This window comes from Xiphias gladius, chromosome 6 (genome assembly GCF_016859285.1).
Source record: "Xiphias gladius isolate SHS-SW01 ecotype Sanya breed wild chromosome 6, ASM1685928v1, whole genome shotgun sequence".
In the NCBI taxonomy this organism is placed as follows: domain Eukaryota; kingdom Metazoa; phylum Chordata; class Actinopteri; order Istiophoriformes; family Xiphiidae; genus Xiphias; species Xiphias gladius.
Genome location: NC_053405.1, coordinates 23,842,261 through 23,869,645, shown reverse-complemented (window position 1 = coordinate 23,869,645; position 27,385 = coordinate 23,842,261). Strand labels below are relative to the sequence as shown.

Here is a 27,385-nt window from a genome sequence, read left to right as displayed (position 1 = left end):
GACCACTCTCTGCAAAGGGCAGATCTATAGATGCAAAGATGGAGTTTTGTTTACTTATTCCAAAAAAGCCTCATGTCTCATGTGTCATGTTAAATACATGGGTATTTGTAAAGCAGCATGCCAACAGGAAGACACTGTGCCCTATTAGGCTTCGGGGTGCAGTTAGAAATCATTGAACTCATACTAGGTCACAAGATTTCGCCATGCTAAGAACAGTGTTGCTCCACCAGTTTGGTCCTGATTGAAATATCTCAAAAAATATTGAATGGATTGCTTTGAAATTTGGTTCTGACAATCACGGTTCCCAGAGGATGAATCCTAATGACTTTGATGGTCCACTTTTTTTCCTTGTGTGCCACCATGAGGTTGTGGTATTTGTGTTTTCTTTAGTGAAATGTCTCTACTGAATCTAGAGACTCTATTGAATGGATTTCCACGAAATTCGGTTGAGATATTCATGTTCCCCTCATGATAAACTGTTGCCCCTACTTTTCATCCAGCACCATCATCAGATCAAAACTGTAATTTGTCCATTACTTGGGTTTATGACCAAATACCTGCAAAGCTAATGACATTCCCAGCAGCCTGAGCTGTACTTTGTTATTAGTGCTAGTTAGCAAAAGTAAGCACGCTAAAACACTGAATTAAGAAGGAGAATATGGTAAACACTATAACTGCTAAACATCAGCATGTTAGCATTGTAATTTTTGCTAACAATGCCACAATAGATATATAGATGAGAAAATTACACAAAATATACACAAAATGACAATGATAAGTAAGTGTCCTAAATCTCTAATTACTGCTCACTATTAAGTAGACTACTGAGGGTCTGTTGTGTAGGGAGTAGTGAAGGAGTGAATGAGGGAGGGATGTCTGACACAGCCTTAGTCTCGATCATATATAGTGCAAATTATACAAAGAGGGCAAACAAAACTACAAACTCACTGCAAATAAGGTTTGTCAAATTTTGTTCAAAAATTTGAGGTATAGAATTTGGAAAAAAGTTAAATATTCAATATGTTCCTGCACCAGTCCAAATTCTAAATTCACAGTGTGTAAGTGCAACAGGCTGTGCTTGTACTTGACTTGAGGATGTTCTTAAACTCCACCAACACACTAATCTGGTATTTTATTCCTTGGTGGCCTCAGAAAACTTGGCTTTTGTTGTTCTCTTCACTAACTAAAGTGCTGAATGGATAATTGGATGGATATGCCACCATAGATGTAAAAATTGTGGATAAAGGTGAGGGTGTTAGCTGCCTTGTGATAATGCTAATGTGTTACAGTAGCATTACCACAGCAACAAATCTGAGTCTCCTGCTGGCTTTTCGCCTGAATTTGGCCACAGAAGCACTGTAATGTATGAATGGAACAACACCAGTTCTATAAAGTGGTTTAGGATGAGTAGTTACATGAGCTGTGTTTGAATTAATTCCAACAAATGTACACGGTAATTCTTTTAAACTTTTTAGTTTAAGTGTCCCAGTCCAAAAACATTTAACAGACTTCTCGCCCAGGAGCAAAAGATGGAACCTTTGACATCAAGTGTAATTATACGAAATATGTACATTCACACCCATTTACAGCAGAGATCACAACAATATTTAAAAAAAACCCGCTGTGGTAGTCAAAGTATCAGCTTTTCACATCTCCATCAAACGTATTCCATTTCATTCGTCTGGGATGTGGTTTGTGGTAAAAACACAAACTCCAAACGCATCCATCTCAAACCGTCTGTACATTAACAGTGAGCTGCAGCCAAATGACATTTGTTTTGCTCAACAATGACTTCATCTCGCCCTGGTGTTTGTAACTGTTCAGCCAATATATCAGAGCGCTGTGAGCAAAGGCAGATCTAAGGACATTAGGCACAAAACATCAGTCAGTTTAATCAGCAGCTCACTAAAAAATTATACCTGTCTGTTTCTACTGAGAGACGTCAACCTCGGCAAGATACCTCCATTATCAACACACTGTAACAGCAGAGCTCTGTGCTCTGGACAGCATTAAGAGAGGACAAATCTTTGAAAGTAACAGTGCTGACAGGCCCTGACTGTCACAGTCATAGCTGTAGAAATTGATGATGGAAATCTATGATGAAACAGATATTAAGTCTCATTTATCAAAAGTGACACTAACCCACGTCCAGATGCTCACAAAGAGCTCATGGAAAGTGTCGCTTTGGTGGAGAACTTCAGTGGGTCGAGAAGTGACGCACGGAAATGAGCGGTGTCCCAGCCCAGGAAATGACATCACGACATCCAGTGAGAAACTTACCTTGTCCTTTCTCCACCCTGAGCTCTGACTGACTTTGCATTTACATGTTCAAGCCATGAAAGCTCTGTTTCCTCTGTCTGCATCTGGGTGTCTGCTTTAGCACACAGTCAAATGCTGGCTATGGAGTCAGCTCTTCTCACTTTATGAAAAAATAAAACTGGGGCTTTGAGTAGCCAACGCAGTGCGAGTTAAGTGTATCTAATTTTATCTTCTGCCTGTATCTACACTTTCTCTGTGTTTTGTGTCAGTAGGTATTACTAGATGATTTACCGTATGAAAGAACCTGCAAGTGTGGTACTTACCTCATAATTAAATGGGCAGGGAGTGTCACAAATGTTAGACACAGAGGAGATAAGACTTTTTTCACTTGGCGAGATGCGTAAGAATTTCTTTATGCATACTCTGCAGTTTAGACAAAGGCTAAACAGAAAACCTGAAGCGAAGCGCTCCAGATTGAATGATAAAGTTGGTGGGACACGTGGGACTGAGCCTGTATTTTGTATGAATGTTCATAATATCTATAAAGAAGACATCACCGTATGCTGCTTTCACATATTCGATTAACACGGGCAAACGCAGAGAAAATCTAGAAAATTTAAAGAGAACATGTCTGCAATTAAGTAAATTAATCAAACAGAACCAAATACAACCGAAGATTTGATTCCGTAACAACATGTTTTCGAATTTCATACAGAAGGATCAGGCAGTGCTCATTTTGTTTGGTGGAATGTGGTAAAATACTAAAAGCAGTGTAATTAGTGTTAACAGGCCTTCTTCATAGCAGACATTTTGATTTGTCATAGTAGGAAAAGCACAGGTGTTACTAATAACATGAAGGGTGACAGTGAGCCAGCATCCACAATACCAGGACCCTGAAACTGAAGCAGCTACATGGAATTTGACTATCATCAATTTTACACCTGTGTTTTTCCTACTGTGAAATGTCAAAATGTCTGCTGTGACAAAAAACCCTATGGTGCATTTGGTGATGCTTTGCCAGTGCTTTCATTACTTCAGTAAATATATAATAATGCCACCATGGCATTATTATACTGTAAATGATAGAATTTATCCATAACTAAAGAAAAACAGATAAACTTAAAGGTTACTGTGTAGTAAAAATATGCTTGACTACAGCCACATCTACAACCCAGCAAATGGCTGATCGCAGTGTGCTGGAAATACATGGCTGTGATTGGTCCAACAGTTTACCAGTGATTAGAAAGAACTGGTTTTGATGCACCAGAGCAAACGCTTTCTATGATATGATACCATAAACAATACAATAAACACTAAGTACAATAAACTGTAAAAAATATTATTGTGTATAGCATTACTACACTAAGACTTTACTAACAAGATAATAAAAATGGTTAAAACTTACACGAGTGTGTGTGCGGATGTGCATCTTCAGGCCATCATTCTTGCTGAATGCTTTGTCACAGTAAGGGCACTGGTACGGACGCTCACCTAGGAAACAAAAACATTAGTCTACACAAGAACAAATCGCTGACATACATTATAAATGGTACCATACAGGTTCAAACAAGTTTCACCTCCATATTCTATTTAACGGGAGGACAACCTCAGGAAGACGGGAAGATTTTCGGTTGTTCGTGTGTTGCGAAAGTGTATGTGTATGTCACGCACACACACACACGCACGCGCACGCACACACACACGCACACACATTGACAGATACAAAAATGTTCTCCAACATGAACATTTTAAAGGAAGACCTTCACTGTCAGGTAGAATACAAAAGAACTGGACTTTAATGCATCTTGGCTATGCTGAAAAGTGTTATGTTCTGCCTCACAGATCTGGTGGGTGTGCTGCTGCTGTACCTCTGTCCTGTCCCTTTCTGTAAAACGCTCTTTCTGACCTGCTCTGAGGCCGATTTGACCTGGCCACTGGTAGACCTGGTATCGTTCACTCAGAGCCAGTCATTTCCGATGCACACTGACTTTCCACTGCACAGCAAAGCTTGTGTTAGCTACAATTCATGACCCGATATCTGAGCTACAACTGGCCAACAGTTTAGGAACACATCAGAGGCAACGCGGCTTATCCCGGTTGGATCAAAAGCGGTCAAGCCAAACTCCTACAGATCCTATCTGAGCAAACACCACTGATGACAAAGAGAAAGTGACAGGCTGTCAGTCAACCAGTCCACTGACACATGGATCTGTTTACTGGGCCAGATCCACGGTCCAGATAGGAGCACCACAGTTGATTACTTATCTATAGAAGAGATATGAGGTAACCTACGCATATAACCGCACTGAAATTAAAGATTCAGACAGGAAAATACTGTATGAAATGGTAAAGAAGAAATGCTGGGTTCAATAATTGTATAATTTATTTCATAGCTGTACCATTAATATGGAAACGAGTGCAAAGTGAATACGTTTCCTGTCCAGAAAACTAAAAATAGAGCAGGGAATCAAATGATATTAGGTATCACTCTGATAAAAATTCAGAAGAGAGTGATACCTAATATCATGCCTGCAAATGCACACAGTACAATTTCATTAAACGCTACAAAAAATAGATGCCTACAGCTAGATATTTGTGTCTATTCCTTCAGTACGACGATCTAATTTTTTTATCTGCTTCATAGTAACATAATCTCTCTTTAGTGACTAGTTGTTGAACAGGCAAGCAAGCAATTTTATTGATGGGGGAGATGTTTTCCCCCTTTAAGTAATAAGGTTAATTAGCTGTGTTTCCTTGGGATTCAAAATGCAAAGATGCTTATTAAATCAGAAAATCCATCTAGGGAATATATGAGAAGAGTAATATTATAACACTGCTATGAACATGACTGTGTTGGAGGAATATTTCTCCTCTGTTTCTTACAGTAAGTCTAAGTATGGTTGAACAGCCAAGATGTGAGGGCTTGATTGAGGTCATAAGTAAATATTCAATAGCCATTTTTTATATTTGATTGAAAGTTTCATTGCAAAAACAAATGATCAAGGGCATTGCTGTTCTGTAGCAGATATACACGTCAGGGTCTAAACCCACCATAAACCCCCCACAAGAGGGCTTCAGAGGAGCGCTGAGCAACTCAATCCCTTAGCGAGGCAAGGTAATAAAATGTGTAACCTCACGTTGGTGTAGAAAGGGTTAATGTGACATATGTGGTCTGATTACACATACTGAAACGTGCATGAGGGCAGCTCGGCATTCTGTCCCAAAACCTTCTGCGCAGTTTCAGCCTCTAGGAGGCCTTTTGTTGACAAACAGGAAAATCAGAATCCCAGATGTGTTTTGAGAAAGAGGAGATCAAGTCCTATGTCTTCTGTAGCATGTGTGGTATCAGGTTAAGGCCCAGTGCTAGCCTTGGGGAGACCTGGAGAAGGCATTAGTGTGCTAATAGCACTGGAGCACAGTGTGCCAACGTACTTCTGGGGCTTGGATCACATCCCTCGCAGGGGCTGGCTATTGTCAGTTAATACACAGCACGGACAACCACACCCTGCTAACACGGAGGCTCACAATAAGTGCACACCAATTCACCTACTTAACCTATACACACTCTGGTTCTGGACATGTGTGCCTCACCTGAGAGTGCGAACAGAGAAAATGATGGTATTCAATGATCTAAAAGAGGTCATACATAAATATAGTAACTTATAGTTCCCACTCAAAACTGCTTTTGTGCAACAGTCATTGCTTTTCCACTGGTTCAACCTGCTCAGAATAAAACAAGAGCAACTCAATCCCTTAGCGAGACAGGAAATAAACAAACGCTACTTAGAAACCTAAGTAGTAACAGTCTTGCAACACTGGTCTCTGCTATTCGTGCGAGAGGCTTAGTGTCTGTTCTGCTGAGTGTTACTGTAACTAGAAACCCTCCACTTATTCTCCAGATTGAGCCAGATTGTTTGGGGATTATGAGGGGTGGCTGCAGCACTGAGCCAGGGCTTTATGTGTGTGTGGAGATGGTAACTGATTTAGCATGTGCTGAAACAGTACACCATTTCTTTGACCCCGGGTGTCTCCCCCGCCCCCTGCTGTGGCCCTCACACTCCTTGTCTGCTAATCGATCCGTTTGGCACCCCTTGTGTGTTGTATATGTGTGCTTACGGCGTGTGTCTGGTTAGCAGATGGTCGGCTTTGTCGTTTTGCCTGCCGCACAGTGTTCCTGTTATGGAGAACGCTTTGTAGCTTCGGGGCTCCGGTCTGAAAGACATTAGTGAAGTCCGTCAAAAATTAATTCCTGGCTTCCTCCAGTTCAGCCAGACACTGGCCCTCCACTCTCTGCCCTGTGCCACATGCCGTCAGGGGCCACAGAGGTAATGTGATATCGGTGTGTGGGAGATGATAAGGGATTGCCTTTGATGAGCCGTAGGAACGCCCAACAACTTTTACACTTGACCTTTCCATTATGGCCAGGGTCTCAGTAGATTTCTCCACTTCCTCAAACAATTCTCTTAAACTCACCCATGTGAAGGTACCTGTATCAGACAAGTCCATGCGCGAGCCGTACCACACATGCAGCAGATCTGAACCTGACACGTGTCTCAAAACACAATCCTCAATCCAAATGAAGCATCTACACCACACCCAAAAAGAGTTAATGCTGCGATAAAGAGGCATTATTCATCACAGGGAGTGACAATAATTCAGTACAAGGTGATTTTACTTAACAAGATTGTAACCATGACCACAGTCAAGACAAACAAAATAATCTGTACATAAATAGGTTCAGTGATTCTGAGTTCTACCAGATGTCCATTTGAGGGCAGTTGTTCTGTTGTGAAATCACTCAAAGCTACATGTGTAGCTTTTAAAAAAAAATCAAGATATGGCTTTGTATAATTACCATAACAAATGACACCATGATCGAGACTATTATTATCCTTTGTCCTGCGAGTGTGTGTTTGAAAAATTAAGACGGCACTTTCAAGAACAAGTGTTTTGTTTCTCTTTTCCTTTACCGAAGGTAAAAAGTATTGAATATGATGACCCCAATATCAATTGCTGTCTCACTGAAAAACCCATATTTCCACAAAGATTAGTGCCAGAGAACACACTTATAGCAATTCTATGTAAAGTATAAACCAAAAATGCACCTTGACTGTAGGTTTCCCAGCTAGGTCACTGAATGAAGTGATTAAGTTATTAAGTTAGATTATACTGTACACTTCAAATTTATGCAGCAATGATGTACTAATGTTAAAATGCTTCACGTTGGACACAGCTGTAACACAAGCCTCCATCTCTGAGGAAAAACAGACACTGGGTTTTGGCCTGTATGTAAATTATCTTCTGTATATATAACCTGACAGTAACAGAATATAGGGTTTTAATATGGTGGTTACCCAGTGGCCTTGGTCAGTGAGACCCTTCGCTTGTTGTAATCCAGTTGTGCTACCCTCAGGGAAGGGGGGTGTTTGTTTAGATAATATAATACACATTCCAAGCTGAATGAATTTTAATGTTGACTCAGCTTTTATTCAGTAATTTCTTTATATCATCTGTATCATTTTTAAAGTCATCATAAATATAGAAACCCCAAAGACAATTTACTTCTATGAATGTGTTGGTAATAAAGCATGTAGTAGCAAAAAAAAAAAAAGAACCGGGGCTTCTTGATTTGTCATTATGGGTGTTAGGCTTGATCTATTGTGCGTTCTCTGACCAGTATATTAAAGGGGCACTCCACCAATTTTAAACATGAACACAAACAGTATCATGCTTTCTGTGACTTTGTATTGAGCTTTGTAAAGTATGAAAAAAAAATGGCGTTTGAAAGAGATGGGAGGGTAACGAAAGACACTAGTGACATGCATTTCCATCTATCTGTTTCTATGCACATTTTTTAATTTGTGCATTAAAAAACAGAGTGGAAACCAAGGGGAAAAAGGAATACAAATTATAAATTTGGTGTACTGATAAAAGAATAGTTTGATAAAGTGTAATGTAAACAAACTTAGTAAATAAACTTCAAAGTCCATTGAACCTTCTGCTCCACTGGAGAGAATAAATATAGCGGCAGATGAAAACAGATCTGTTTGGACCACTAAGGAAAAACGTAAACATACATTTTTTTACGTCATTTTCATTAGTTTGAGGTTTGACCTGCGCTCTTTTTGTTGCAACCTCTGCTGTAATAATTTAATAGCACTCAAGTGTAAAATTGGCACCACCAGCTGTTTATCTCAATTTGGCAATCTTCTAATATTTGCATAATACTAGTGGATGGAAACACACATCATTTTGAATTTTTTTTTGGCTGAATTTCGAGAAATTTGTTTAAATTTCTCGAAATGGTTGTGGTTTGTCTTTTGGGGACTTGATTTATACTCAAGACTAAAGTTAGGTTATCTCAGCCTCTGGTGCTTCAAATTTGACTAGTTTTTTTCAATATGTCTCTTGTAAGTCCACCAACTTTATGGATGTACTATACTAAATTGCTGAAGTCGCCCCTTTAAAGTCACTATGAGTACATTTTTATAGTATATTCAAATTATTCCGATTTTTTTTTGTAGTAAGATGAGTCATTCCAATTTAAAATCGGTGCTGTCTATGTGATGCTTTCAACGCATTTATATCAGTTTCCCCCAGTTAAATTCAACACATAATGGCTTGAATATATCTCGTCTCAGACAGCTGTTGCTACTTTTTTGTTTTATTCTGTCTCATGTTTCTGCTTTTTAAATGCATAGCTTTTCTTTGTTGGTTACGAGGATGATTATGAACAACTAATTTAAATTCATGGCAAATGTTCGATTGTTGACTACTACTACTACTATTACTACTACTGTGCAAACACACTGGAGACCCACTGCCCTGTCTGCATTTGGAAGAGGTCTAAGTGTTGAAGCTTGAGTCATAATATAACATAACCCCTAAACCAGCATCAAGGGTTAAAATGCCATGCCAATTTGTTGTAGCGTAGCTCATGGGCTTCCACTTATTATCATGCCCAAACATGACATGTCCTATGATGTCAGTATAACAGTGAGGCACTGGGTTCTGTCAACATTTCCCTTGGCACAAATAATTCTCATGACCCCACTCCGGTTATTTACCACATAATGGCACACATGGTGGGAAAATCTGCTCTCATTGAGTTCTGATGTGGAGAAGGACACATTTGCTCCATCGTGGCGCCAAAAGGAACAATTCAGAAAATGATAGAAACATCCATCATGACTACTGAGCTCCAAAATGTCTTCAGCATTCTCGTCCAAGTTTTTGACAGCTCACATTTTATGGGTCATCAGTGAACTCATAAAGGCTGCTCTCTGAGGCACTACAACTAATTTGTTTGAGTGCAACATGATGTTCTAACTAAATTAAACTCAAACTAAATCCAAGCCAAATATACAGTACATGTCTTGCCAGAACTTAATACTTTCAGGTTGATGTTTTCAAATTTCTCTTTAATCTATTTCACACTTTGCCCATTTCTCTCATAACGCCCTACAGTGTTTGATGGTAAAATGATAGGGGAAGGAAATCTCCAAGGAATCCTTACAAAGTCCTCCGTGTTTAGCAGGTAAATAATCAATGCTGACTTGTTCCTGTGCAGCAGGAAGACAAACAAGATCAAGCTTTCCTGTTTGGGATCTACAGACGCTGTCGATTTAAAGGTCTTTAACTCAGCTGTCAATTACAGAAAAACTAGCCGTGTTTTACTCACATTAACAAGGTTGTTTTATGATTTACACATTTCACATTTATCAGACAGTTCTAAATATCCACAGATGAGTTACATGAGCTGTGTATGCCCTCAAAATTACTCTTAACTATTTGAGAACAGGATGAGTCTTGTCAGGATTGTCGCCCAGAGAACGACTGTTCACCAAAGCTTATTTTTTCCCCTCACACAAAAACACAACAAACAAAAAAAAAAAACCCAGTCTATAGAATGAGGGGACAGATTTACAGCCAGTCAGGGTCAAGGGTCATCCGGCTGGATGCTTTCTTGGAGTGGTCTTTTCTCTCTTTGCTCCTTTCTTTCTTTGAGGTGTCTCCTCGGCTCCCACCCCTCCCCCAGCATTCCTCTCTTTTGTTTATTCTATATAAATACAATCAGACGGGGCCGCGGCCCACACTGGTATACATACTCTCTTTCTGTTGGTTTGCCATTCACACATACACATGTATGAAAAAACACACATACACAGGTCGTTCACACAAAGATACACAGGACACTGTTGACAAAGTTTGGTAGGCTTGTCAATGGACCATCGTCCTGCCAAAACTATAATGTCACACATTTTGACACACTAATCTACAACTGGAGGGAGAGTTTTAGAGGCTACAAATATGACTTCAGCTGAATTTTTTTTATTTGATGGATGCAGAGAAATCCAAAGGTAAAAAAAAACTGTGGGGCACTAATGAAGCTGACTAAGGCATGATTAGGTGAAGGATTTTTTCATAAAGATGACCATTTATGCAGGCTGGTAATGATACCATGGCTCCACCTGAATTAAATGGGAAGATCAGAAAACATTCAATTTTCAACGAATGTTCTCAACTTAAAAGACCATCACCAGGTAGGGAGAAAGCCAGGAGCAGTCAGAGAGGCAGAGAGAAAGAAACAATGAACAAGTTTTGAGGCCAAGAAGCGTGTGTGTGGCCATGCCAGGGCTCTGCACCATTCTGTTGGTAAGGAAACGCACAGGAATGTGTAGCTTTCTAGTTTAAGGCAGTTTAATGAACATTCAGGGCTCCATTTTTGTGGCTGTGCAAAGACTGGCACAAGCAGTGCTACAACATGTTGGAATTTTCTTACATTAAAATGTGCTTTGTCAATTCGTTTGGGATAAGATGATGTAAAGGTGGTAGGAGAGGTGAAGTGAGATGGGACTTAAGAAGATGGGGTTGTGCTGAGAAGAGATGCTTAAGGTCCAGGTTTGTTTCTGATGCAACATCACTCTGCTGATAAACCTTTAAAGGAACGCTTAAACATTTGTGACGTGTTAATTAGTGAGCTTCAGAGGTGCCGGTGGACAGATTTTGTTACTTCTGAACAGACCCAGGCTAGCTGTTTCCCCCTGTTTCCGGTCTTTATGCTATGGAAAGCTAACCAGCTACTGGCTGTAGCTTGATATTTAAGAACAGACATCAGAGTGGTATTGAGGCCCTCATCTAACTCTTGGCAAGCAAGCAAATAATCATAATTACCAAAATGTTGAACTATTTCTTTAACAAGAGCTAATAAAATGGACAAGCATAACAACTGCGTGTTAACATTGAAAAATGTAATTTAAATTAAACATAAACATTAAACACACCAATATGCATTTCAATCCACATTAAAAATACAAGTTTAATCTGATTTTTGCAAGAATCTCAATTACACAGTTTATACTAATCTGAAGATTCACGTAAAATTGTTACAAGTGTTTTTCAACGCTCTGTGGACGTGTTGACATGATACTCCACATCTTTAGCTCTACTAGGTGATGTTAATAGCAGCTGATGGAAGGTCGACTTAACAAAGCATTGAAGTACAGCCGACCACTGACCTGTATGGCTGCGGATGTGGACCCTTAGCGTGCCGTTGCTGGCAAACTTTTGTCCGCAGTATGGGCAGATCTTCTCCTTCTCCCCTGTGTGTGTCTGGGTAAGAGAAATGATAAAATGGACATGTGGTTGATGTTAAGAAAAACATTTGTAACATTCATCCTCAGATCCTTCCTACATTACAAAATAAAATGTGATCAACAGTTATAGCTGGAATTCAATGTCAGGACATGTACTCATCAAATACTCATCAGAAACTTTATCAAAAATAGAAAATTAGGGTTTATCATACTCTCTCTTCAAACAACCAGTCATAGAAACATGATGAATTTTGGTCTGATTTTGGTCCTTTTTTTGTTCAGTAAAAGCAACTCCAGAATCTACATTCCAGTTTAAATGCCCTCTTTAGTACATTTTCTTAACTGCAATCTATGGTTGGGTAAAGAATAAAACAGATTTCATCCCCCCATAATGCACCACAAACTAGTGGTAGACTCAGTAAATGGAGATGCACATGTTCTCTTGACAGTGGATCCACTGAGCTGCCCCGAAGGCAGGATCAAAGAACACAGACGATGCTAGTTCGCCAGTGTCCAAATCCCCGGGGAGTAAAGGCCGGGGTGCACGTATGCATACATCTCCTCATCCCCCGCCTCCCAACAGTCCACAGTGTAGAGCTCTGGATTACACAAGCAAACAGGGAAGAAGAGCATGTGGGAAGAGTGTACTACCCCCCCCCCGCGTTCCTCTCCTTCCCTCTCTCCTTGTTGAAAGGTACGCTCTGAATTCCACCCCATGGCCTGTTGTAAATTCCCAAAAATAATCTTGACTATAAAAGGCTCAAACTCAGAGCGACAGTTTCAACACAAGTACAACAATTCAGGAACACCTCCTCACTGGGCCCCCATCCTTCCCTCCATCACCCCACTGCGTCCCTCTGACACCTTGGGTGTTTCGTTACAAAGGCTCCATCCACACTCACACGCACATGCTCACACAGACACACACACACACACACACACACACACACACACACACACACACGCACACACGCACACACGCACATTAACAAAGACATGCTTACAAACTCACAGACAATCATACACAAACAAAGCCACATATATTAACATGTGTGTCCCAGACGGGGCAGTGTTTCATTAGTTGTTTGTACAACAGAGATCATTGGTATTCTATCTTCATGAACAGATAGCCAGGGGGAACGCTATCTATTTCACATGGGAACATCTCGTTCCAAATCATAAGTGCGGAATTTTTGGGAGTTGTATGTAATTATCTAAAGTTTTATATTTAAATGAATAAACACAGTGTATGTCTGTAACTCGTTAAAACCAACCCTGTAATTTTCATTCATTGTGAATTCTTCTAGCCCAACACTGACAGAGGTGAGACTAGCTTGTACAATGCGCAAAACATACAATGCATGCACATACATGCTGACACACACACACACACACCCTCTCATACAACACAAATCCAGGTTCACTGAGGAGAAAGCATTTGCTGTAACACAAGAGTGGTCCATGAATAACTCAGGCCTGTTCTACCAGAAATGTGCAGCATTACTGTTCATTTATACAAGCAACTGCTGTAGTGACGCATATCCACATACAGTGTGACTCAGGACAAGGGAAACAAACAGAAGTAAAGACCCATTCTGTTTTGGCTTGAGCAGGAAAGTAGGAAAGATGATGATTCTATGGCAGCAAAACTGTATATATAGCAAGTCATTAGGCGTCATCTTCAACCTTGAAATCCTGTTCCCCGTAAAACTTATTACAAATCCTGGTTCAGGAGAGATAACTGCATTTGCCACAAAATATGTCAGATAGTTCTTTCCATCAGGTTCAGGCTCAGTGGCTGCATCTGTACGTGCCTGGAGAAGAGCCACCTGGTAATTCAAAAGAGGAGCTGAAACAATTAAGTGATTAAGCAAGTAGTCAATCAACAAAAAAATAGTCGGCAACTATTTTGATAATCGATTAATTGCTTAGGTCATTTTTTAAGCAAAAATGCCAAACATTCTCAAAATGCGAGATTTTGGTGCCTTTCTTTGTCAAATGTCATTCTAAATTAAATATCTTTGTGTTTTGGACTTTTTCTTGGATAAAACAAACAAGTTGAAAATGTCATCTTGGTGTTTTTTCACTATTTTTCAGACAATTATTCTGTTTCAAAGACTGAAAAACTAATCGGCACATTATTCAATAATGAAAATAATCATTTTGGTCATTTTCAAAAGCATTATTATTTAGTTAGAATAATAATAATGGAGGTAAGTTCATACTGGATCAGTTTGGCTTTCATGATGTTAAAACGTTTACACCACTTATTTTTGATTTTCATCATATGTGCAAATTCAGACGTGGTGCACTGAGCTGCTGTTAGACTTTGATACTATCAAAAAGTGTCTGTGACAACTATTTGTGATGATTTGGGGAGCGAAGTTTGCACAGACAAACAGTTGCACGGTATCACAGTGTACATTAAATAAGACCTCAACAATAGTATGGCCAAAAGCAGGGTTAGTCTGCACATGTAAACACAGCCAGCAAGTTGTCGTCTCCTCGGCAACCTGACTTTGATCAAGGCCAGATCTCTCAGCGGCCTCCAGACCCCATAAGCAGTGACACAGTTCAACATGCCTGTCTTCAGCCCTACTGTTCTGAGACAATCTCCAAGACATTTTCTTTTGCCCTGTGCCAAGAAGCTGTTTGGTTTCAATCTTGATCCATAACCACACCGGACGTTGTCAGATTTAGGGCTCATAATCTGCAGCAAGATCTGTTTGGGGCTTTGAAACCCTGCGGAGCTAATGGACTAACTGCCATTTCTAATCAACATTGGAATTGATTTCCAAGCCTTCAAGTGCAGCAACGGTCAAGAAGGATGTCTCCGCCAGGTTTGACGGTCCAAAATATTAGCTACATCACTTTCATGAGACAGGAATAAGACTGGATATGGAACAATGGAAACATTTTTGTAAAGTAGATGGTTGGGCTGTCATTTCCTCCCTTTTAAATTTAGTTTGATAGCAGAAGATTGATGATGGAAAATACTGCAATTAAGTGGAATGCTCTCGTTGCTCTAGCTTTTAACTCAAAATGCAGAGGAAGAATATTCTTAGTAAGTATCAGAAGCTGCATGAGGAATTCCACCATAATTTTGTCAATCAAGGTAATTTTCAAGGTTTTATAAGTTGTTTTCTTGCTGTTATGTCTGCATTTCAAATGAATACAACAACAATTTGGCTCTAATTCATTTTCAGGACAAAACGACAGTCCTAGCAGACACACAATCTCTGCCTATGATTGAGGTCGTCTGGCCTGAGTTCTTTTCATTCACCTTCTTGTGGCTCTTGAGGACTGACGGAGTGACAAAGGCCTTCTCACACAGGTCGCACTTGTACTTCTTATGGCCGTCATGCACCACCTGGATGTGGACGTTGAGCGTGTCCTTCCTCTTGAAGGTGGCGTCGCACTGGTCACACTTGAATGTCCTCTCACCTGTAGCAAGGGTAGAGGTCTGTTTGTAAGAGCCATTTCCAGTTTCCCAATTGTTGTGCCTCTAAACACACAGTCATCATGCACAGCAAGAGGGGACCCAATTTCACCAGGGCAATTGTGTGGGCAGAAAAACTACAAAGAGGGGTGTTTCATGGCACCATACAACTCCAAACAAAACAGTCTTTAGAAAGGTCTGGTACACAAAAGTCTTCTTTTATCATGCATCTGTAGCTGAAGACATCCCTGGGGAAACAGTAGCACAAACTTAGGTTTACCGTGCAAAAAAACATGCCCTCCTTTATTAATCATTCCAATCATTCCAAAGCACTAAAACACCAGACAGACAGTACTCAGACAGTAAGTTGGGGCACAATCTCAGCTGTTCACAGAGTGAAGCCTGATGTTTTCCTTCACGCCTCTGCTCCCTGCCTCCTTACAACAGCCTCTATTGTTGAAGAGGTTGTTTCCATTATATGGAGATCATTCCATTTCCACAGAGTATTTTGGAGAGACTGCATGTGTGTCTGGCAGGACCAAGTGGTTACAAGCTTGTGCTCGTTCTCCTGTTACCAAGGCTGATGGTCGGCTCAATAAAACGAAACAGCAGTGAAAGCCAAGGTCCACTGTGTTATAGTCAAATCGAAACATTCACTTGATGATAATTAATGTAAACGACACCCTAACATAAAGATTACATTGTTACTTGGAACAGGGCTTCAGTCTGGTATGAAACCATGCAGTAGCTTACACGGGCACAGAGACACTATTTCATACATTCACACACACAGGATTATTCAATACTTCTTAAAACAACTACAAGTCCCCAACTGACATTTGACCTTACATAAATGTGCTGTGCATGGTTTAGTGAGTACCATGCAAGAACCATGCATATCAACAGATTAGTTCTTACGTGGTACATACGAGAGATTTCAGACAACTTGTTGCATTCACTAAGTTTCTAGTATCTCAAATTTCTTTAGTTCAACTGTGGTCCAGGCATGTCGTACGAGTCATGTACAGAAAGGAGAAAACACTTGTAAGAATTATAATGCCTTAATCTGAATGAATTAAAAGTTTAAATACATTACCTTTGAGTATTTATGACTAAAATTAAAATAAAAAACGAAACTAAAACTTACGCAATTCTGATCACCATAATAAAAGTTTTTCTTTATTTCTGTCGAGTTATGATGGCGCTCTGATGATACGTAATAGGCAGCTGTATTAATAATTTGTACCTCATTGTTTCCTCTAATAAAACTACTGACACTGTTAAATATGTTTTCTTCATGGTGTGAAACTCTTCTTTTTACTCTTGGGTAACATTTTTGTGAATGAAACTCCACAAACAGAGCAGAACAGGTAGCCTTACATAGCTATTCAGAGTTGTCAACTATGCTGATGATCATATCTCACAAACAGGCATTCATCAGGTCAAAACGAGTTTGGCTAATCTGACTTGGATCACATACAAACAAACCACAAATAATGAAGTAAGAGAGATTTAGGATAAAAATTCTAAAATGTTCTTGCATGAGGCCCACTGAGTTTTGATTTGATTTCACCTGAAAATGCCACGACAGCTGTGCTTCATTTTCTCACTGCGGGACAATCACTAGAGAGCTATCGCGCTGCCCTAACATTAACTCACAAAGACAGACGCATTTATTCAATGGCATGTCTATTTTCTCACCTGCAGTACAGTGAAATCTCATACTTGATCCTTCCGCCCCATACACTGTCTAGAACTTGAGACATAATACAAGTCCTGGGATTATATAGCCTGCCTCCTGAGACAGCGATAGGAAATGCCTTGAGCTGTACACTCTCTTTGTAATCGGGCTCAATTCGAGGACCAGTGCTGTATCCAGCTGAGGTTCGACTGCAGCTCAACTGTCCAAGGAGAAAGTTTCTAACAGATTAGAGCACCCAGGACGACCAGAAAACCTGTGCACTTTCTGTAGTCTCCTTGGGAGATGTTTGATAGAGTTACAATGTCTAGTGTTAATGGAAATATTATCCACGGGGGTTTCCCAGGGTTCATTTAAATATAGCACTTTACCTAAAAATGATCATATTTGTTTTGGTATCGTTTGGTACAACATAAGTAGAAAAAATAACATTAACTTTGGGTAGGGCCGCAACTAACAATTATTTTCATTGTCAATTATCATCTGTTGATTATCTTGTCAATAAACTGATTAATCATTTAGCCAATGAAAACAGACAAGACCACCATAGTTTCCCAGAGCTCAAACTATATAATAAGTGTAAGTATAAAATATTTTGTTTTGTCTAACCAACAGTCCAAAACCAAAGATATTTAATTCAAAATCATTTAAAGTAACGAATCTTCACATCAGAGAAGCTGGAACCAGAGAAATAATTCGCTTTTTTGTTTCAAAAACGACTTAAAGCGTAACCACCTTCAACTTTTTCATCTTACAGATGAACAAGTTGAATTCATGACCAACTACACGCACCCTCACTCAGCTCGGTACACTCAAGGAGTTTTGCAGCTACAGCCGTTCTTTGCCCGGTATGACCAGTAGCTTATGGGGGCTAGTGTTAGCTAATCTTAGAAGACTTTAGGTAAATATTGCCGTATAATGCACATTACTAGGTCACTTTGCTGACTTTATGAATCTTTTCCACTTGTGTTACTGTTACATGAGTTTAGCATTTAGCGTTACTGTCACTTGTAGCTACAGTGGCCACTAATTAGTCAATTATCAAAACAGCTGCCAATTCATTTCCGGTCAATGTACTACTAGGGCAAATGATTAATCATTGCAGTTTTACTTGTGGGTATATATATTCATTGTGGGCACATTCACAAGAACACACAAGTGGACTGGCACTCATACTTACTATTGTGGATGAGAAGATGACGCTGGAGAGAGAAGGGGGTGCGGAACAGCGCTTTGCATTCCTCACACTGGAAGGGCCTTTCCTCAGAGTGGGTCTGCAGAGGGAGCAGAGCAGCATCAGTGTTTCTGTAACGTGTAAGGAGAGCTGCCCCCTGCCTCACCATGGATGTTGATGAGGCTACTTAAATTGATGTGAGAGGATCATGGGTAAGGCTCCGTAGCCAATTTGGTTTGTTGACTTGATGAGGACAAGTAGCTCTAGGGGGCTTTAAGTTCAAAGTGCTTCTGTTTTTCTGCTCCCCCTCCATCCTTCCAAGACCTATCTATCTGAGTGACACCTCAATCCCAAAAGTAAACATGGGGAAGCTCAGGGGTGGAGGGGGCCAAAGACCCCACAGATAACTGCCACCAACAAGACCTTGATTTATTACAGCCTAACTAATAATTCTAGCTTTGAAGTGTCTCTGTCTCTAAATATCTCTTCTCAGCAAACACCAATCAGCTGGATATAATGGTATAAAGAAAATAATTACCACACCCGTGAAAGCCTAATTATCGATCAGTTAGCTAAACAGTGGATTATTATGTGATCACCTTCTTATGATTCTTGTAGACGTTGCGGTGAGCAAACTCCTTCCCACACAGCTTACATTTGTATGGTTTATCCTCGCTGTGGATGATCTTATGAGCCGTCACCTGATCCAGGCGCTTGAACGAACGACTGCAGATCTCACAGGTATATGGACGCTTCTCTAACCGACAAAAGATTTAGAGATGCATGTGGGTAAACAGAGATGATGCATTAGGTCAAGGAGTGATGTTTTTTATGCAGCATTTTCGTACCTGAGTGCGTGATCATATGACGTTTCAGCTGATTTGTAGAAATGAACTTCTTATCGCATGCGTGGCAGTCAAATATTTCATGTACCTACAACAAAAGAGCAAACAAGAGTGCATTTAAGTTTTGGTCTTGCTGATATGTCTGTGAAGATTCTCAGGTCTTGCCGATAATTTCAAGAATTTAGGGTGAAGTGCCTGTAAAAGGATTACCGTCTACGATGGTCAACCGAAACTAAATCTTGTCCGTTTTCATTAGACTCATCTCTACAGACAGAAAAGCAACTCAAGTGTTGAAAAGTTTCAATCCTTTTTCTGCCTTAGAGCATAACTTAAATGCTTTAGAGCATAACTTGAATAATTGCAAATTCAGTCGCTCCCCGGCGTACAGCTACAATAGCATATGCTAATACAAAGCAGCTTCTCCTGTCACAGCTGCTACTGCAAAAGCTTGTTCAGCTAAATTATGATAATGGCAGTTTTAAGCTGCTTTGGAACTAAAGTGTCATTATGAAAAGTTTGATTGCTCTTTGGCAAGAATAATACTTCATTTCCCAATGTCTTTGACTGAAGCTATAAGAATACACCAGATATTTTTCGCTAGAAATTTGCCATGTTTATAATGACACTTTCTTTAAGTAGGACTCGATTCTTCAAAAAGTAATGTAATGCTGGCCTAAATTTATGGAAACATATTTTGACTTTGTGATCTCCTATTTTATAAAAGATAATAATTCAGACAATAGTGCGAGATTAGAAAACATTTCTGCAAGAGCCACATAATAGCAAAACTGGCACATAGACACATAAGGAGGCCACGCAGGAATATTACATATTTCTATTTTAAAACACCCTGGAGATCTTAAACTTGAGAACTGTAGAACTATGTCAACTTCCAGGTGACTTTAAATGTTGAACAGTTTGCAAGTGGCTTGATGATAAATAAGCTGACGGGGAAGCATTAATGCCTGTTGATTAATCTGGATGATAGATGTTGAGAGGAGAAAATGAAATGTCATAATAACCAGCTGGGATAATGAATGAAGAATATAAGTTAATGAATGACAATCAATAAGACAAGCTGTTTGAAAGAACCTGTGCACTAATCCAATGCCCGACAGCATCCCAAGTGCTGTCCTGACCTGGAGCAAAAAACAGCTGAAGGTGAACTGATGAACAGCAAGTGTTTACACTGGATATGATCGAGGCAGAACAAGTGAAGTATTCGATTCATAATCAGAAAAAAAACCCAAGCCTTGATAGAGGCAGAGATGAGAGACATTCTTTTTTTCTTGAACCTCATGACACCTTGGATTTGTGTTATCTTAATGTCTACACAAACAACCCTCAAACTTGTCAAATTAAAGTGATAGAGCAGCTTCAGACTTTTCTACAACAGTCTCAGCCAAATGAGCACATCCGCTCAGTCAATGCTGAACAACTCTGCAAAGCCGTTTGAGCCGTGTGGGGATCGCAGCAAAACAGAAAACACATGCTTGAATTTGTCCATCATTAGGGCTTCAACAGAAGTGAATGGGAGAGCTGTAAAATCCTGCACAACTGTTGTGCAGTGTTTTGGCATCTGATAAGCATTTAAACCCATTCTGTTACTCCAACTGGACCTCTTGATTGTATTTCATCATCTCACTGGTGCCTTAAACAACACACCCTCCACCAACGCCCCCCCTTGTTTTTCGGTCTGAATCCCCACTTATGCATGCTAGTTATGTCAATAATAATTATTAATTAATACAATAGCACATAATTGCAATGAAAATTCATCTTTAAACAGAGCACACATTAGCCTACTTCGTGTGCAACAAAGGAGTTTAACTTGGAAAGAACTACCCCCTCATCGATGTCTACAACAGCAAATGTAAAACCTTTCAATTAATTGAACCTAGGTTGATACTGGCAATACACAGTTCCAAATTTTTACATATGTATGAAAATGTTTTAGAATAGTATTTAAACAGCCCCAATTCAAACCCGTAATTCATCAGTAAGAGGGAGAATCCTGAAACCAAGGCTAAAACCTTATTGTCTGCCAACAGAGCCTCTTAAATTTCACAAGGCCTGTGGGATGAGCTAGTGAAAAAGAGGCCAACCCTCTTCTCTGTGTCACCCAGAATAAATTTGTAACAACTTGATTATAAAGACACCCTCATGTGGAGAGGGAATAGTTGAACAAAGTGAACTCAGAGGGATTAAGGGGTTAGTGCAGGTTATAGAAACAGTGGCGTGTGATGGGTTCCACTGTACAGCAATACTGACACATCACTGTAAAAAGGGATCATGCAAAACTACCTAAACTTAGTAAATCCTCTCAGATCCAATGCAAAGTATCTGAGTGTGATAATTTGAGCTGCACAGTAGATGTTCATTGTATAGTCTCACCTTTCTATGTTCTTGTAGATTCAGAGAGGAGGAGCATTTTCTGTTGCATATGGTGCATGTGAGTTTCCGTCGTGCACTGCCTATAAAAGAAAAGGGACTAGATGAAAATTACCAAGCCTAAACTACAGGACTGATATCAAAAGTGGGCAATCATGACAACAATTTCATGTCAGTCATTAAACAGCAACAGAAAGATATCAAAAGTTTCACTGGACAAAGATCTCTCCTCATCATAGGCCCAGTGAACCCACCATCGAAGCATTTTGGTACCCTTCCCTTAGCCCCATCTGAATCATATGACCCACATCTGTCGCGTCTGACCCACTTCCCCCCTCGCCCACACACACACACGCACACACACACACACACACCGCTTGTCCTAACCACATTGGTAAAAACATAAAGGCCCAGATCCTGACTCCATCAGCCCCTGAGATGAATGTCTTAATCGCCGGTTGATATTTGATTCCCGTGTAAGGCTCCGCAGATCCCCGCTGCCCTACATCCCATCATAAATAGCTATGGAAGTCCAATTATCTGAAAGAATGAGCAGCCCCAGAACACACAGGTCAGCAATTATGGAGCGCAAGTAATTAGAGATGTGTCTCAATATTGCAGAGATTTTAACTGATCGAGGTCAAGTACTGTTACTGCAGCTGCTTGAGTGCTGAGGCTGCTAATGGACAATTAACTTCATTGGATGCCATTTTGCAAAAATGAGAGAGCAATACATGTGAATATTTGGAGAGAAAGAGGGAAGGAAAATCACAGAGAGACATATAGGGAGAGGCTCAGATCTCAACCTGTGTGAACATTTCCTTTATGCTTCTTCAGCGCGTCCTTGCTCTTGAATCTTTTACCACAGCTCTCTGCTTTACAGATGAATCTGGCATCTCCTTTACAGGCTTCCTTATGCTGTTCAAAACTGTACATGAAGGATACAGAAGAATGAGGAGGAAAGGGGTTTTGAGTCACGTGGTGTTTTTAAATGGTAAAAAACTGTGTGTCTTGGAAACACTGTAACTGTATACAGGTTATCAGTACCTGGATTCTGAGCTGAATGTGTTGTGGCACAAGGAGCATTGGTGAGCTTTAGAGTCGCCTGATGGATCCAGTGACTCAGAACAATGCAAAACACTGAGGAGGGATTCAAAATGAAAACAAATTAGGCCCAAAGTAGGAAAATGAAACACATCAGGTTGATGGCTTGTCAGTATTAAAGTTGGGAAGTTAAAAATAAACTGTCAAGAGCAGAAATAGAGTATAAATTCATTTGAATGAGAGGAGAAGATCGATAACCCCTCTCATATCTGTCCAGTAAATATGAAGGTACATCCAACAGCTGGTTAGCTTAGCTTAGCATAAAAACTGGAAACAGGGACAAACAGTTAGCCAAGCTCTGTCCTAAGGTAACATAAGCTGCCTAACAGCACCTCTAAAGCTCACTAATTAACATGTTAAATCTTGTTTGTTCGTCCAGAAACTGAAGTGACAATGATGATTTGCGGTTTAAGGGGAGGTTATGTGTTGGACTACTTCTTGGCCGGGCACAGTGCTTTTTTTGAATCATGGTGAGGACAAGGCACCAGGAAAAATTAAAAAAAACAAGATATAACATGTTTATTAGTTAGAGGTGCTAGTAGACACAGAGTTAGGCTGTTTCCCCGTCATTATGTTAAGCTAAGCTAACTGGCTGCTGCCTCCTGCTTCGCAATGACTGATTATAAGTTTGGTATCAATCTTCTCAGCAAGAAAGGGAATAAGTGTATTTCCCAAAATGTCGAACTGTAACTAATTTCTTTTCATTCTGAATTAATAAATGCATTTGTTTTGTATCGAAAGCAAATGACTAGCCTTAAAAACAACTTTTTTTTTTCTTAACTCATAATCTAAGCACGAAATTTGCACTGAATTGATTTACTACTTTTTCAGGCTTCTTAATGACCTGCAGACTCCCTGCTTTTAGAAAGAAAAATGAAAGTAAGATAAAACAGCTCTAGAGCCAGTTAAGTGATGGAAAAGTAAACCCACTGGCGCTGCAGAGCCTGTTTGATGGGGAACTTCTTGCCACAGTTTCTGCATTTGAACTCCTTCTCCTCTGTGCTGGGCCTCTGGTGCAGACTCTGGAGGTGGGCGGCCAGGATCTCCTCACTGGGAAAACTGCTCTCACAAAGCAAGCAGGGGTGGTCCTCCTTCTTTATTACTAGCTCTGTAGAAATGTGGCACACACACAATGAGCATGTCAATCACATAGCAGAGATCTAAGAGGTAAGTATAATCCCTGTGTTTTTTATGTGTCTATCATGAATTAATATCTATAATTGTGATTACATAACATACAAACGAGGAAATATAATTTCACTGTACCCATCTCAACAAGATGCTTGGCGTCTTTACTGTTTTCGTCCTCATCTTTGATGATCTCCTCCTCTTCTTCCTCCTCCTCTTCCTCCATATCACTGTCCAGGTAGCCTATTAGGAGCTCTGTGTCTGTCTCGATGTCATCCACAGCCAGGTAAAAGATGTTTTCTCCATCCTAAGAGATAACAACATGGCTATTGTTGAGCAACCACACGATACTAACGATTGAACACTGGCAGAACTGCACGTAACAAATTTGAGAAGAATATAGCTAATGAGAAAAGAATTCTTGCTAATATCCAGCCATAACCATTTATGGTAATGCACAGTGAGTAAGTATTAAGACTGGCTGAAAGTTGAACTCATTACACCCAGACAACAGTCTGTTAAGGCCTGATTGAGGCCACAGGTCAAAAGCTCAAACCCTTAAAAATGTTGTCATTAACTTCCCTGCCCTTAAAGGGCATGCTAATAAAATCAAAGTGTCATTTTGTTTTAATTATGGGATTCTAAATATACATAAATAATGATTATAAAGAGGAAAGCTACACAATAAATGTCACTGTTGATGAAACACAGAGCTTTAACACACATGGATGACCTTTAAACGACCATTCACTTTGGGCATTTGTGTATTAATGGAGGGAACTTCGCCCTAAGACCTGAAATGTTCATCTTCTCTTCATTCCACTTCTATTTTTCTTCCACCGTGAGAGAACAATCTTTTTTTTATCTTTCACACAGGAGTGCAAAAGGTGAAATTTCGCAGATCCAGTGCAGTAAGTTTGTGTTCACAGGTGTGTGTGAGAATGTGTCTTTGTATGCTTTAAGAGGTTGTGTTTTGAAAACTCTTCAGATTTTTCTGGTATTCATAGCCCTGGCTGCTGTTGTTGATGCATTGATGATTTGTCAATATAATAACTTCTAAAGAGTCTTTTGGAAATAACAAATTGACAAAAAGAATCTAGAGGCTGCAATTCCTTGAGGATTAACAAAAAAAATCAGAATAAATGTATGTTTCCTAAATGTACTGAGATAAATACACAGACAAGAAAGAAATTTGCTTCTCTCTTTGTCCATTTTTACATGCAATTTATACAAATTTACAAAATTGTTCACACACCTGGCTACAAATAGACATGAAGCCAAAGTGATATGTTTTGCAATGTGATTTGACAACGTCCATCCTTTGGCATGGAAGCTCAGCAAGTGGATATTCTTTTCACCTTCTACCTATTTTCGTTATATAAGTAAAGAATTCCTTCAGTTCAATTTGTATGTTTGCACATTTGTTTTATCCATGTTATATCCGCCAAGGTCAATCTCTCACCACTTTTTAGCATATCATAACATATTTCATATTCATATCATCTGTAAAACTTAACTCATGTGGTCATCTGGGATGTCTTAAAGAACAAACACTGAATAATAATGACTTCGCTGACCTGCATTACTGTAAAAAAGTTACTTTTCAGATCTCGCTTTGAAGATTTTCCAGATTTCATCATCTGTTCAGTTTAAAATGGAAAGAATTTAACTAAATTCTAGCATATTCTACGTACTCTATATAAGTAAAAAAATACTTCTCTTGGAGGACTCTTTATAGCCAAATTAAAAAAAAAAATGATTAGCCAGCAGACGTGTATTGCCTGTTAAATGTATCATTCTGTCTTTTATGCAAGTGCAGGGATTCATTGTCCACTCAGAGGAAATATACCTGTATGGCAGCCAAGTTCTTCTGCTCTTGTGAAGGCGCCTGATGGACAAACCGTAGCCAGTTGGCATAGCGTGGGTTACTCGCATCCAGAATATACAGCACATCTCCTTTACTGCCACGGACCTGGGGGGAGGGGGGAGAAAAAACAAAACAAAACATGCATAAGTAGTCAGAAGTGAACATTTGATTTTTCTTCTCTTCTTGTTTCGTTCAAAGTTTGTCTTCTCTACATCAAAGTGTGTTTGCATATGAACGCCTGACCATGTGCACAAGTCTGTCACTCACAATGCGGCAGCTACAGATAACTACATCACAGCGTTCGTTTTAGGGGTTACCATCAATGTCTTCCCCGCAGCAGGAGATTAGAGTCATTTTAAATCAGCCAGCGTGGTTAATTGATCTGCACCCTAATTCATTGTTCTCTTTATCACAGAAAAATGGAGAACGTATTTGGACACAAATGCGAGCAGCTGCGTCTTTCACAGCTGTCCTGTGGTAAAGGATGTGTTTTGCGCTGCAATACGAGCTGCAAGTTGACTACTTACTCTGTTAATAAACATACAGCTTTTATGTGTGAGCGGTTAGTGTTATGAGGAGAATGATTTATGCACGTCATCACATCTAAAAAAGAACACCAAAAACCATTAAGTCCCATTCCGCCCAAAAAACCCAAACAAACTTGTCTTAAACTAATTTTAACCATTTGCACCTTTAAAACCTGAAACCGCTACATGTGTGCAGTACTGTAGGAACAAGGCAGGACGTGTGTGCATTCACCTCCCACATCAGCCTGGTGTCCGAGCTTTCATCCAGCTCGCTAGGCAGCTTTTTCTCACCTGCAAAGGGGCCAAACTTTTCTCCCTTTAAAAAACAAGCAGAGGGATCACTTGTCAAAACATGATGCCACTGTAAAACACACTAGCAGCCAAAATGAACAAGTATTAAAACATTAGACACCCCAGTGGAAAGTCCAGACCATGGTCTGTGCACTGTGGATAAATGTTGGAAGGCTAGTGGGCGGGCCTGCTCTTTTAATGTGACATGTGAATACATCCCTCAGTGCAGGGCATTTTTCCTTTTGACTCTCCAGAGGTGGCAAAAATCCAGGGGTGGGGGAGGATGGTCAAAAGGATGTGTGCATGTTCATCCTCAACATGTTTTACCAGAGTGCCACAGATTTACGTGACAATATCCTCCTGGATGTGCATATATCCCATTCATCTCCTGGCACATTTCACGGCTGCGCACGACGTCGCCGTTGATCGGACGGCGCTGGGGAAAATGTCTTCGGTTTTTTTTGCAAAATGTCGCGCAGAGTCGAGGGGGCTTGAAGCTGGACGTAGCCGTCGTTGTGCCGTGTGTGGTCACGAGACAGGCGCGCGACCCTTCCTCGAATACGCAGCTCAGCAGTGAGCGAGAGAGGCGACTGGAGTTACTGTAGCTACGTGGCACTTCACGTCAGAGGCGCCTTGGGCTGAGACTGAGTCTTTGACAGCGACTACGAGGAGCAAGGCGAACACAAAACGCGTCCACGGCGCTTAGAAATGTTGAAAAAAACTAGCAGAAAACGTGTAAACCCGGTAAGAAAGTTGCCCAGCCAGAAACAACAAACCTTTTTCACTCGCCTCGCCGTGTAAAGCCCGATTCCATCCTGGACCTTTGACGATTTCAAAGAAAATCTGTCTGGCACGTACATACCCAACATTGTCATGTCTCGGAAATGTTTCCTTCAATGACAATCAGTTGGCTGCCAGATATGTCAGCGGAAGTGGACAGGCATTGTCAGTTTGAATTGGGAGCAGATAGTTTTCTTCGCGGAGCGGTCCAGGTTGAACTTCTGTTGCTCCTGCTGCAGCAAAGCGAAGCGGCGTCCTGATTGGTCCGAAGTTTGTAACCGGACG

At 40.2% G+C, this 27,385-nt stretch overlaps 1 protein-coding gene across 3 annotated transcripts in view; it reads right to left on the bottom strand.

Moving 5' to 3' along the window:
* Positions 1 to 27,385, bottom strand: part of prdm5 (PR domain containing 5) — a 40,114-nt gene extending 12,729 nt beyond the window's left edge. Inside the window, exons 1-14 of one of the 3 annotated variants that reach the window (XM_040129786.1) lie at positions 27,097 to 27,385; positions 26,262 to 26,345; positions 25,485 to 25,607; positions 23,774 to 23,942; positions 23,438 to 23,615; positions 22,451 to 22,543; positions 22,210 to 22,331; positions 21,407 to 21,486; positions 19,016 to 19,100; positions 18,767 to 18,924; positions 18,174 to 18,267; positions 15,139 to 15,299; positions 11,778 to 11,871; positions 3,665 to 3,750 (exon numbers count right to left, since the gene is read on the bottom strand). In XM_040129786.1, coding sequence (XP_039985720.1) covers positions 3,665 to 3,750; positions 11,778 to 11,871; positions 15,139 to 15,299; positions 18,174 to 18,267; positions 18,767 to 18,924; positions 19,016 to 19,100; positions 21,407 to 21,486; positions 22,210 to 22,331; positions 22,451 to 22,543; positions 23,438 to 23,615; positions 23,774 to 23,942; positions 25,485 to 25,607; positions 26,262 to 26,345; positions 27,097 to 27,195 — 1,626 coding nt within the window. In that variant the 5' untranslated portion in view covers positions 27,196 to 27,385. Of the gene's footprint in view, positions 1 to 3,664; positions 3,751 to 11,777; positions 11,872 to 15,138; positions 15,300 to 18,173; positions 18,268 to 18,766; positions 18,925 to 19,015; positions 19,101 to 21,406; positions 21,487 to 22,209; positions 22,332 to 22,450; positions 22,544 to 23,437; positions 23,616 to 23,773; positions 23,943 to 25,484; positions 25,608 to 26,261; positions 26,346 to 26,647; positions 26,812 to 27,096 lie in introns of those variants that run through there. The other 2 variants (XM_040129784.1, XM_040129785.1) reach the window with 2 other exon arrangements.